The sequence below is a fragment of the Xenopus tropicalis genome, chromosome 3 (assembly GCF_000004195.4).
Source record: "Xenopus tropicalis strain Nigerian chromosome 3, UCB_Xtro_10.0, whole genome shotgun sequence".
NCBI classification, from domain to species: domain Eukaryota; kingdom Metazoa; phylum Chordata; class Amphibia; order Anura; family Pipidae; genus Xenopus; species Xenopus tropicalis.
In genome coordinates this window covers 116,793,700-116,807,932 of record NC_030679.2, presented here as the reverse complement: position 1 = coordinate 116,807,932, position 14,233 = coordinate 116,793,700, and the positions used below count along the sequence as shown (strand labels likewise).

Below are 14,233 nucleotides of genomic sequence, written 5' to 3'. Positions count from 1 at the left end.
ATACCTTTTTAGAGATGGCTGCCTGTTCTAGAAAATGTGAAGTAAGTGTGACTGAGTAAATATATGATTAGGTGAGCCAAAAGTGTGGCGTTTGTACTAAACAATAGGAGGACTATTGGGCAGTATGATTTTTAAATTTTGACTTGCATTCTCCTTTAAGGGAGGACATCAAGGAGAAGGCAGCTTGGCACTGACAGAGCCAAAGACTTGTCAGGCTAATGAATGTGGCATGCCTTAGATGCTAAGGAGACTGTTTGGTAGAGTTGCCTGGCACAGAGACAGAACTGCATGAGAGAACTGCCTGGTGCAGAGATGACACAGTATGAGAGAGCTGCCTGGTACAGAATGGCACTGTATAAAAGAAATGCCTGAGACCGTGACACAGAGACGGTGCTTTGTGAGAGCACTGCCTGGCACACAGATTTTAGGGAAGCTTATTCAATGTATCTTGATTGATCAGATGTCAGCTTATAAATCACTGATTGTTTCCATATTTTTCAAGTTGCAAATGTACCCCAACCCTTTACATTGTAAGCTGTTTTGAGTAGAACCTTCTGATCCTTACTCTGTAGCTTTACTATGTAACTATGTTATATTACATTTTTGTAAGACCCCTTGCTGGTGCTTTATAAATAAAAGAGGATGATGATGATAAAGAGAATGCTAAGATGGCATAAGAGAACTGTTACGGCTGTGACACACTGGGAGATTAGTCGCTGTGCAAAAAATCTCCCTTGTTGCGGGCAACTAATCTCCCCGAAATGCCATCCCACCTGCTAGAATGTAAATTGCCAGTGAGATGGCATATGCGACGCCGCGATTTGCCGAAGTCTCCGAAGTTTCCTCTCACAGCCCTTAGGAGAAACATATAGTGCATGGCACAGACACAGCTTGAGAGAGGTTACAGATAACAAGATACTTATCAGCTTGAAGGGTCCCTCAAGATGAGCCAAACAAATAGGACTAGTGTATTCTGCCCATTTTTTTTTATTTACGCATGATTTTTTCATGATAAAATGCTACTAGTCATGGTTTGTTTTTAGCCTTTATTACCTTCTCTTTCCCTGTTGAAATAGTGGTATAAATGAGCCCCGCTTTTCCCCCAGTTATTGCCTACTTCTAAGGCTTTTAGATAAGAAGCTTATCTTAAGGGGGTGGTTTAACTGTGACTGTGACATATTGCCTTCTACTGCTTCCACAATAGTTCTGAAGGACAGGAATTTCTATGAAAGTATTTTCAACTTCACTTCTCTGTACTGACCTGTGCAAGAAATAACAAACATAGATATTTCTTAATTATAGTCAATAGAAGGTGGCAGGGGCATATTCTTAGAGATAGCTGTCAGTATGAATAGTAAATTGTCACAAGGGCACCATCAATGGTGTCAGACACTTGTCAGTGGGAATAGTCTGAATATGTGAGAAACAGTGTTTAAGACATTTTCCGTTGATATAATGTAGCCAGGATGAAAGCTAAAGTAGCAAAGAGACAAAGTGTTGAAAATTAAAGTCTTTGTTGTTCAGAACTTGAACTGACTACTATGTTTAGCCACACTAGATCTTTCTGAAGCTGCTGAGTGCAGACACAGGGCTAGTTTTATGGTAGGGAAAGGATGACTACTCTGGGACCCCAGCATCAGATAAAACATAGGCTAATGCCACACGTAGCGTATTTTCGGCAAGCCAAAAAACGCTTGCTGGGAATATGTGCCGCACGCTAAAAAATGCCTCTACCTGTGCCTGAACCCAAATGAATAAAATACGCTTGGGTGCAGGCACATGTAGCCAATATGAAGTCTTGCGTCTTTTGGTGGATATTGGCTACATGCGCCTGCACCCAAGCGTATTCCATTCATTCGGGTGCAGGCATGGGTAGGAGCTTATGGCGCGTATTTTCTGCAAGCATTTTTCGGCTTGCCAAAAATATACGCCATACCCATGGTGTGGCATTAGCCATAGGTAAATGGTACAACTGACATTATAGTATAGAACATCTCAAACCAATATTTCATATATATATCAGGTGTGCCCAACCTGCAGCTGTACTCAGACACCCAGAATCTCATCAACAGCAAAAAGTTGGAAGACAGTTTGCTGACCATTCTTATTTGCACATGCTGAATCTTTTGTTGAAATTGTGGATTTGGTGCAACCCCCATTGTCATATACAAGAGATATAAAAAGAAAACCATTTTGAAGTTGAACCTCACCTTTAAGTATATAATTAGAAAGAAACTGGATTACTAAATAAAGGCAAATCATGATTCTCTGCTCCTTACTGGTGCTTTTGTAGCTTTCAATTCAGATTTGTCTGCAGAATAAATGAAAAGTACTACTCTTACACCAGGGGTTATAGGGTCTACTTTAATAAAGAAACATCACTAAGGGGCATGTCTATAGAGGGAAGAGAAAGACACACTGTCTCATGTGGGCACTTGTTAGAAACTTTAACATAACTTTTTATTGGCTTGAAGTGTGTTACAAAGCGTGCATCAGCATGTCGGTCAGTAACTTTTAATCCAGTGCCAACCACCTAAGCATTCGGGGAAGTGTATAACTCACATCAAGGTAAAATACTTGGTGGGAGGGAAAGCTCAGACTTCTGTGTTGAATTCCAAACCATTTTAAATGCTCCTAGCAGCAGGAATAACTGCACAATGTGCCAAGGTATTTGCTTTTGGTATTAGGTGCATTCTGGATGAGCCTAACCTGGGACTCAAAAAGGAATATTAAATGTAATGGCTTATTACACCATTAACCTGAGTGCTGTGAATGGTTTAAGCCAAAGAGGCTATAGTTTAAATGGCAACTTACTCCCTGCCGGTGCAATGAATGACCTATAAGTGAAGCTGGGCAATGTAGCGTAAGAATGTTTGCCACCTAATTAAATGTGTGAGTTTCTTATATGGCATTGAATACAATATTCAAATATATTTTTGGGTCCCTCCTGTATCACTTTGTTACTTTTCCCTGTTGTGCAGAAAAGGGTCCTAACAATTTCATTTAAATTGATTTCTGAAGTTGATAGGAACTGCGGTCACTGAACAAAGAGTGAACATGATTGTGTTCTTTGTATTTAATTAGAACCTACTCTTAAAAAAGAAGAATTCATTATGGACTGAAATCATATACAGGTATGGGACCTGTTATATTGAAACCTGTGGTTTTCCGGATAAGGGATCTTAGTGTAATTTGGATCCCCTTACTATATCTTAAAAAAAATAATTTGCACATTAAATAAACCCAGTGGGGTTGTTTTGCCTCTAATAAAGATAAATTATATCCTATTTGGGATCAAGTACATAGATACTGTTTTATTATTACAGAGAAAAAGGAAATCAGTTTTAAAAAATGTAATTATTTGATAAAATTGAGACAATGGGAGATAGCTTTCTCGTAATTTGGAGCCTTCTGGATAACTGGTTTCCGATCCCATACCTGTTTACTCCTTTTGCACAACAACAGCAATTATGTGCCCATTTGTAACACTGTGTCCTTCTTTTCTATAGTTATTATATACACATTAAGTACATCGTAGAAGTTAGTGCCTGGGATTCTCTGTAATTTTTTCTATGGGACATATTTATCATGTTATGATATTTTCCACTCTGGAATATTTTGTGTGCATAAAAACTTTGCAGATGAGCTTAACAATTCAGAGGGGTGTTACAGCCCAGTGTTGCTGATTTTATCTATAGAGCATAAAGAGTTAACACAACTTCGTGTTTTTATTTAATTATTTGATTAGTAGTGAATTTTAAAAATACCAAAAATAATAGTAAATGAGCAATTCAGTGTTTAAAGTAAACTTGATAAATCTGCCTGTTCAGTATTCCTTAGACTTCGAGATCCTGGGTGCCATTAGAGACTGAAAAAAGTCAGGACAGACTGCTGGACAGGCTGTGAAGCAACAATATGGTTGAGAGCCTCTGGACTAATATTATTCACAAAAGTATTTTTAAAAGAATTAAATTTTACTTTGTGTAACTTTATAGCAGGATGAGGGTTAAAAGTAACATAGTAAATCATATACTTTCCAGCTAAGGCCATACAAGTTAGTTGTGATTGCTTTGTTGTCTGTCCGCAGTTGTCATATGGAAATGTATACTCTACATTCTGTATGAGACAGACTTCCTTTATCCAAAACCATTGGAGGATGTAAACAACATCTTTTTTTTTTTTCCTTAGCCAGTTAGCATTTCCCATAGTACAGTACAACAGATGGAAAATGCGGATACTATCCAAACAGAAGTTGGTGCAAATAGAAGCTAAGGTGCAGTCGTAAAAGCCTGCAGTTTATAGGCTGGTATTAGAATAGATGAAATACAGTGCAATCAGCTCAATAGTAAGTATATACTTTCTAATTGGGGGATCCTCCCAAAACCCATGTGTTGCATAATGAAAAAACTACAGCAACTACAGATTATATTAATTAAAAAAAAAACTGCAGTCTGTAGTTTATGGGCCCCTCGGGAGCCTGATCAATATGTGTCCTAAAAATCAGCCAGCCGGGCAGTTTTCAGAATCCATGTTGTGTGGTGCTCTCTTGATAGGTGTGCATAGGCTCCCATTGCTGTTGTTGAGCTGGGAGCCAAGCAATCAGATCACTCCAGTTTGGCCTGCTGTGTTGGTGGCCAGATCAGATGAAGGTCTTGCAAAATGAATGTATGTATGTAAATCTTTATTTATAAAGTGCTACTTATGTACACAGCGCTGTACAGTAGAATACATTAATACAAACAGGGGGTTATTAAGATAATAGATAAATACAAAGTATAACAATAAATACAGATAAATACAAGATAAGTACAGTTGCAACAAGTTAAGAGTCAAAGACACAAGAGGATGGAGGTCCCTGCCCCGTAGAGCTTACAATCTATATGGGAGGGGAACTTACAGACACAAATAGGCAAATGCAGTATAAGTGCTGTAGGTCACAGTGGGTGACACTACAATATAAGTGCTAGTTCCCAGATCAGGTGCTGGGCGAGTGTGGTAGTCTTTTAGTTTAGTTTTAAAAAGACTGAGGGCGGATTCTCTCCGGAGGAAATCAGGGAGGGCATTCCAAATGTACCATGTCCATCTTTACTTGCAGTAGGCTATTCTAAATTAATTGCTTATTGGTTGCTATTGACAACTACCCTTGTGAATTTAAGCATTTATGTTTATAAATCAGCCCCATGGTGTATGGTCAGCAGCCTCAGTTAGATAAATCATGCTCTAGAGCACGTTACACAATGTATATACACATTTAATTATATAGCACTATTCTGTATGTGTATGTAGCACAGTCAGAATGTGTCAATATTCTGTATATTTGCTAACTGGCATTATTCATTAGATTTAATATTGGATAGAGATACAGTCCTGTCTTAAAGTTAGCTTGTACTGTCCTTTAGAGACTGTGACACTTCAGAAGTGCCTATTCTTACTTTGGGTAAAGATCTACTTAGATTGTAAGCTTTATGGGATAGAGACCTCCTTCATCCTGTTTCTTTTAACCTGCGCCACGTAATCTTTGTTACAGTGTATACTTAATTGTATCTATTGCAGTGTTTGTTCCCCTGTTTTTACTATTACTGTATTGTATAATTTAGTTAAAAATGTTCATACATCATTAGGAGTCATATGTTTCAAATTAGGGAAGCACTAAATACACTTTTTTGGGATTCGGGCAAACCCGAAGATTTTGCCAAATACTGAACCGAATCCAAGCCCCAATTTGTATAAGCAAATTAGGTTACAGAATGGTTAAAGGGGACCTGTCACCCTAAAACAAAATTTTAAATTGTTTTCTGTCGGGTTAAAAGTCAAGGATAATAAACTTATTACACTATATAAGTTATATAAATCTTGTTTCCTTCAACCTTGGAATTACACAACTACAGAAAGAAGACAAGCGCCATTTTGTTGGTAAGGAAAGCTTTGCATTCTGCCAGAATGGTGGCACTGATGCCCATGCACTGGCTACCCAATATTCACTTTTTACACAGGCTATATCATATCATTGATATTTTCTTCTAATAACCATATGTTTTCTGTAATAAAAAATAATATATAATCTATATATATTTTCTTGCAATTATAAAAGTAGAACAGACATTTCCTTCCCTTTGTGCACTAATTACTTAGGAATGTTTTCTACTGAGTTAGCAATTATTTCAGTTATTGTGTGAGGTTATTATTGACCAATATATTTTTGGCAGCATGTTTGCTCGCTGTGCACTGTTAGACATAGACACAAGTTTAGAAAGACACAGCTACAAGTTTAGAAAGACCAGTCTGCACTATTTCATTGTTCATACTCCAGAGCTGTGTGAGTATGACAATAGTCTCTTATGTGGGCCAAATTGGGTTGATCTGGCCATTTGACCACCAGGCCAACAACTAAATTATAATAGTTGCCTGTGGAAGCCATTTGGGTGCGGAATGCATCCATTGTCTAATGCAGCCCTTACCCAGTGGGGATGTAAGAACCAGTACACAGCCAACCCAGTCTGTAGGGGCCTAGTCAAAAGCTAATACTGACCTGTGTATTAACAGTTTAAATAAAGAGCAAACTGGACTAAAACATCTTCTTTCCCCTATTTTTTATAACAACTCACAATGGGCTATTTCACTACTATTAGTATTAAAGGAACAGTTCAGTGTAAAAATGAAACTGGGTAAAATAGATAGACTGCACAAAATAAAAAATGTTTTCAATATAGTTAGTTAGCCAAAAATGTCATCTATAAAGGCTGGACTGAACGGATGCCTAACATAATGGCCAGAACACTACTTCCTCCTTTGCAACTTTTCTAAACCGTTAGCAGTCAGTAACCAATCATTGACTTGAGGGGGGCCATATGGGACATAACTGTTCAGTTAGTTTGCTTTTGAATCTGACCTGCATGCTCACAAACAAACTAAGCAGTGTCCCATGTGGTCCCCGTAAAGTCACTGACTATGAGAGCTGAAAGCAGGAAGTAGAGTTCTGGCTATTATGTTAGACATCTGCTCACTCCAGCCTTTATAGATTACTTTTATGCTTAACTAACTATATTAGAATTATTCCCTTAATTCTTAAAATGACAATTTTCTATTTAGGATTACCCAGTAGCACACACTACTAAAAAAATATATTTTTATGAAAATGGTTTATTTAGATGAAGTAGGGTTTTACATATCAGATGCTTTATGCACTATATTTTTATAGAGACCTACATTGTTTGGGGGTTTAGTTTCCCTTTAAAAGCAATTGCATTTATAAATAAATTCATATTGGAAAGTTGCTTTTATTAGGCAAAAAATTATGAGGTTGACATGCCCTTTAAAGTTCTGTTCCTCTAATCCATATATGTCAAACACAAGGCCTGGAGGCCAAATCCGGCCCACCTGGCTGTTTTATGTGGCCCTTGGTGAGTGTGTCTGACCATCCAGCCTGATCAATTTCCATTTTCCTCACATAGTAACTAAGACTAAGGGGTATATTTATCATGCTGTGTAAAAAGTGGAGTGAAGCATTACCAGTAATGTTGCCCAAGGCATCCAATCAGTAATCAGATTTCAATAGCAGCAAAGCATCTATTGGCTGCTATGAGCAACATCACCGGTAATGTCCTTCTCCACTTTTTAAACATTGTGAAGAAATATACCCCTTAGTATCTTACTAAGTATATTAATTAAAAATCTGGCCCATGACTTAGCCTGTGTTTTAGATTTCGGCCCCATTATGTGATTGAGTTTGACACCCCTGCTCTAATCCAAATGGGTGGCCTCTGGTGTGTTGATCTTTTCTGTGGGAAATATCATACCCCTATCTGTCTATAATGTCCTTTAATGTACTTGTACAGAGTAATTATGTCCCTTCGCAAGCGCCTCTTTTCCAGAGAAAACAACCCCAACCTTGACAGTCTAACCTCATAGTTTAAATCTTCCATCCCCTTTACCAGTTTAGTTGCACGCTAATGCACTCTCTTCAGCTCATTAATATCCTTCTTAAGGACTGGAGCCCAAAACTGCACTGCATACTCAAGGTGAGGCCTTACCAGGGACCTATAAAGAGGCAAAATTATGTTTTAATCCCTCAAGTTAACACCCTTTTGTATGCAAGAGAGCACTTTTTGTTTTAATAGCTACTGCATGACACTGCCTAGAGTTACACAGCTGTTTATCCACAAAAATCCCCAGATTCTTCTCAATTAAGGATACCCCAAATACACTACCAATTAGTGTGGTTCATTTTATATCTCTCCATTTTTGGGCAAACATTTTTCTAGAAAACTAAGGACAACATAGATTAAGAAAGCAATTTGCTACTTGTTAATCTAGGCTGGCTCCTAGTGTATGGGTATTATTGACTACAATAATACCTGAAGTTTACGCATCAGCAGTGCCAGAAACCCTAAAGCTTTATATAAGGTTGTTTTCATGTGTTTGCAGAGCTGGTATAACTCAACCTTACTGAACTTCACCCTCTTTGGACTTTTTTCAGTGTACAAAATATTTGTTTGCTTGCGCATTTACCTTGGTCGTTGTTGAATGTGTGTTCTATATTTCTTCCCAGGTAGGGTAAAGTATATTTGAAGTAAAATGATTTTGATGACCATTTATTTATAGAGCACTGACATGTTTCCCAGCACTCCAGAGTTTGTTTATGATTTACATAAGTCTGGTTACATGCAAGTTTATTAAGCAACAACATCCCTGGTACATCGAGCTGTTCCTTCCTTCCTATGTTTTTGTGTTGTCTGAAGTACAATAAAGACTCCAGCTAAAACTCTTTATATTGTTAGTAGCATGACCACTAATTGCATGGTTTGGGTGCATGGCATTGCACATGTTTTAAAGCCATTTAATTATCTCTTTTTCTGGAAACTTAAAAACATTCTGTTCCTTTTTATTATGTGGTTTTGTGTTTTTCCCTATCACTACAATGACAGACTGTCTTCCTCTTTCTTTTTTTGTTTCTGGTGTTAGATAAAGGAGAATTAAGAATATAAGGAACTGGATAAAAAAAAACTCTACTGAAAATGCCAAGTCAGAGGCAAAGACATCAAATATAACTTGCATGTAACAAGCAGCTGTTTCACAGACATTCACTGTAATCAGATCAGCATAATACATATCAATTAAGAATACTGAGTATAACACATATAAATACAGAATACTGAGTATAACACATATAAATTCACAATACTGAGTTCGTTTGGAATACTGAGTATAAAGCATATAGATTGGGAATACTGAGTATAAAGCATATAGATTGGGAATACTGAGTATAGTGAATCGAGATTCGGAATACTGGTTTGTTTTCTCCCCTGTGTTGCTTTTAAGCCCTAATAACAGTTTTTACCTTACCTAACAGGTTTTGTACCTTTTTTTGTAATTTATGAAAGTGTTTGCTTTATTATTAACCTTGTATCCATGGGTTTGTTTTATTTTTGTATTAGTTCAGTGTGTTTGTTTCACCCCATGAGTGTTGCCATTTTCGGTAATTATGTAACGTTGTGTTATCTATCTTATTTTTAGCTTTTGACCATGGTTACCTTTAACTCATTTACTTCAGTTTATAAGAGATCGACTCCTTATAAGTATTGCCTACAAAGCACGACCCAGACATCTTGCCTAAAAACCTAATCTGTCAAACAAAGCTTTATTCTCCCTCCCCGAGCTCTGTCTTTGCCTGGCTGTCTGTCTGCCTTGTACAAATGTCATCCCTGTCTCCTAATAGTAATACATCATTGCCAAAACGTACAGTTCTGGGAAACTGAGCAAACATTTTACTGATTTGTAACAAACATTTTACCGATTTGATTCCCCTAAGTGTCCATTTACTGTGAGCTTTTACCTGACTGATGTATTTAAGAAACTCTCAGGCAGAAACATACAGAAAAAATCAGTTGGCTACTGGGGTTTAGAGAAAGCTTGATTAATCTGGGCCAGGAATAGCAATGATCAGAATATTAATGCCAGCAATGATGAAAAGCTGACATTTTTGTTGTCAAAACCAGCTTAAAGTAACCAAGATTCCTGTAGGGAATAATTTTGATTTTGGAAACATTTAAGTTGAAGCCATAACATTTATTTATTTTCTTTTTTGCTTCGTCTTTAAAGATCATCAGAAACAATTTTGCCATGGTTTGCTTTGTGTGCTTTTAGGCTAGTGCCACACCAAGCAGATTCTCAGATAAACGCAGGCCGAGAGTCTGGCTCTACTTTCCTAATATCTTTCTGATATGCCTGCACCTGGAGCCACTGCATTGGCCCGGGTGCAGGCACAAAGAGCAGATTTCCCCACCAAAATGCATTTTTGCTAATTTCTATGCCAAAATCCGAAAGTGTCTCTGCACCTTTGCCAAAGCAGTGGCTCTGGGTGCAGGCACATTAAATATCTGTTAAGAGCATAGGGGCAGATTCTTGGCCTGCGGATAAATCTGCCTGGTATGCCACTAGCCTTGGATGAACCTTTAAGGTTATATAAGCCAAAATGTATAGTGTAATGCCACCATACGTTAATAAAGCTGCTGCATTAAACATTTGTTCTCTTGTTTTCACTGGGTTTTAGGCAGGAAGCTTTAAAAAATGCAGGTAACAGTCTTTTTTTAGTCCAATTTTAAAGCCATATATTATTCATCATGGTGATGGTGTACATGCACCATTTCAAACTTATGGTGGAGATATCATTGTATGTATTTAGACTTTTGAGGTGCTGGTTGAGGAAGTCACATGAGTATCTTCCACCTTTTTTGAAGGAGAAGTACAAAAAACAAGTTGCCTCTTAAGGAATAGATGCAAGTTCCATCAACAAATATTTAAAGAAATGGTTGTAGTTCACTGTCTGAAAAGAACTGTATGTACCATTTGCCTAATAGCAAGACAGTATATCTCTGGTAACGGCCATCCAAAGCAAAAGGCAGATTTTTGACGATTAATTGGTTGATGTAGCCTAGCATGTATGTGTGCCTTGGTTTGTTTGTGTGCACTGGGAATCCTATGATTCCAAGAGGCAGCTTTTCATTCTTAAAAAGGCAATTTTCTATTTAGGACACACACTACTAAAAAAGTATATTTTTTGTGGAAATGGTTTATTTAGATGAAGCAGTGTTTTACATATGAGCTTGTTTATGCAATATATTTTTACCTACATTGTTTGGGGGTATAGTTTTTTAGCCATTCATAGTTTGATCTTTTTGTGGCACTGCTTGTTCCACCTGTGTTCTGCAGGGAAAGTTGGATGGACTGAAAGCAGGTAATAATTATATATAAGTAAGGGAAAATGTATGTCTGCCAGTGTAGTTGCGGTCCCTGTAGTTAGTTGCATGTAAAACCACTAAATATCAAAATGCGCTCTTTGTGTTCCCTATAGTTAAGGTTGCCATACACTTTCAGATTTTTCTCTCCCTAATGACCAATTTCAGTGCGATCCAACAAATCCTTCAAATTATTATAAGCTTAGTGGGCACCGAACGATCACGCATCTAGCGATTTTTCATCCATCATTGGTCAGAAAATGGATCAAGCAGGTTCGAAAATTTTCCTGATTAGCAATGAAACTTGCCCATTGTCCAATTGTTTGCAGGACCAAGCAGGTAGTTTCCTAACTTTAATCGATATTGCTTGAAACGGTAGTTTTTGTTGATTGACAAATTGTACTTTTAAACAATCGTTTCAGGATAAGCTTGGTCCTATGATAACAAAAAGATCTTTTAAAAATCTTAATGTGTATGGCCAGCTTTACTTACATTTCAAATTGAGCATTGCTGTGTCTATGATGCAGGAAAAAAATATTCTGATGGAAGTGGGCACCTAAATGACTAGCATGTATATCCAGCTGTTGAACAAAAGTAAATCTCTGTACAACTCTGGAAGTCTCATATAAAATTTAGATAAAAGTTGCCACCTTGGTCCCTCTGGATATTGGCTCACTGGGCAGTTAGCACCATTGTTCTGACTGCCCAGTGAGGGGGCAATGGAATGGCAGATGGGGACATATTTGTAAAATTGTTGCGCCATATAATTGTATAAATGGTTAGTTTAGTCAAATGAATCAATGAAAATAATTTAGACAGGAAAGTAGATGGTAAGTTTGGCTTCAGAATTCAGGGCCAGACATTGGCTGCAAAGGTAAATTAAGTGCAATAGTGTATAAAAAAGGGATTAGACTCAAGGAATGTGAGTATAATCCTACCTACATATATATATATATATAAAATGCCTTTGCTAATAGGGTTCTCCTAAAATCTACTTGTGCCAGCTATGGGAGATCATGGGTTACTTTCAGACCCTTATTCTCCACCCAAAAAAAAATAAATGTTTGGCTAAAAAATATAAAACTTTAGTCAACAAATCTTTTTATCAACTCCCTCCACAAACTAATTCAGGTATGGGACCCATTATCCAGAATGCTCAGAATGCTTTCCGTAATTCAGATCTCCTACCTTAAGTCTACGAAAAAAAATATTTAAACAGTAATTAAACCCAATAGGTTTGTTTTGCCTCCAATAAGGATTAATTATATCTTAGTTGGGATCAAGTACAAGGTACTGGTTTATTATTACAGAGAAAATAAAAATAATTTATAAAAATGTAAATTCTTTGATTAAAATGGGGTCTATGGGAGATGGCCTTTCCGTAATTCGGAACTGACTGACTGAAAAGTAAATCAAAAATATAGAGTTTAATAAGGTCTTTTTGAAATGAGTGCTGACAGAAGCAAACATCAGAACCTTCACTTTTTAGCTCTGTTTTTTCTTTTTTATATAACCCACAATCCATCTCTATTAATTGGAAGTAAATATGAAAACTGAGGCACAGATCAAAAGAACCACATTCCCTGCTTTGTAGAGAGCTGATCAGTGACCTGTTTGTACAGTGATTTCTAATAGCGCTCAGCCTTCCCTTTGTTCTTTGAAGCTTCAGTCTTGCAAGTGTTTGTTTAGCAACATTTCCTACATTTTATTGATTTTTTTTTTTTTTTAAATCTAATTTATATGTTCCCTTTATACCCACCAAAAAAACAAAACTGTTTTGTCCCAGAATACTATTTGAATCAATTTCCTGCCCTGCTGTAAATCTTATTAAAATTGCTCTTTAAAGGGGAAGAAAAGACCACCCCCTGCCAAATTAGCATGTACATGAGTACAAGGCATTCTGGCTCCCTCCCAACTATATATTCCTCTGCTCTGTGGGCCAAAGTTTCATATCTTATGAAGTTTTATGTTTTTGCAAAGCTTGTAAAATATCCTCTTACAGAAAGCATTTTCTTTGGGTTTTCAGTTGTCCTACTCCAAAACGGAAGATGATGGAAGACAAAGGGCCCCGTGTGGCTGACTACTTTGTAGTTACAGGACTGACAGATTCATCAAAACCACTTGAGGAGGAGATCCACTTTAATGATGCCTGTCATAAAACAGCTAAACCAAAGGAACCCATTACAGATGTGACTGTGATAATCAAATCCTTAGGGGAGGAAGTGCCACAGGGATATGTATGCATAGACCTTACCCCAACTGGACTATCAGCCGATCTCAATAATGGAAGTATTCGAGGGCCACAGATATATCTTTGTTACAGGAGAGGAAGAGACAAACCACCTCTAACAGATCTTGGGTGAGTCAATTAAATGAAGATGAACTTTTGTTTTCCTCTGGTTTTGGCCAATGATAAGCTGGCCATACACACAATGAGTGAATTAAACAAAACAAAGTTTCATACAATTTTTGGACCAGGTGTGGCCTCCGAATTCTTGTCCCAACAGTTTTCATACCATGGCAATTGGTCGTTTAGTCAGTCAGACAGGTTAGAAAATTTCTGTGGGATAACAATAATATCTATGCATGTATTGCCTATCTGACAATATCCATGGGTGACCTATAATGTATTTCTGGGGCATAACTTTCGTACAATTGTTGTCTGGCATTTATTAATGGCCAAAACATTGTCAGATTTGTTATTTTTAGGACCAAAATTTAAATCTGAAAGTTAGTTTTAAGATTGTTGCATTAAAACATACAACCGGCATCCAAATATTTGTTGTAAAACAACTAAAACCTAAAACTTAAGTACAGAAAGTAATTTATAAGGAAGCCATGATCAGATCATACTGTGGGCCTACAAGCATGTTAGGAGAAGGCCACATCAACATGCTAATGTGCTCCTCATCCAGCTGTATTTTTAAAAATGGCCTCTTGGGTCAGTAAGCTGTCAAGTCAGCGGATTCTGATGGCCCCTTTATGGATGACCTAACGGT

The 14,233-nt window shown here is 37.3% G+C and overlaps 1 protein-coding gene across 7 annotated transcripts in view; it reads left to right on the top strand.

The window, feature by feature from the left end:
• The window catches only part of dennd4a (DENN domain containing 4A), a 57,443-nt gene that overhangs the window by 8,074 nt on the left and 35,136 nt on the right, over window positions 1–14,233 (top strand). For all 7 annotated transcript variants that reach the window (XM_018092501.2, XM_031899252.1, XM_031899255.1 and 4 more), the window contains one exon: window positions 13,261–13,593. In XM_018092501.2, the coding sequence (XP_017947990.2) occupies window positions 13,261–13,593 (333 nt within the window). The remainder of the gene's footprint in view (window positions 1–13,260; window positions 13,594–14,233) is intronic.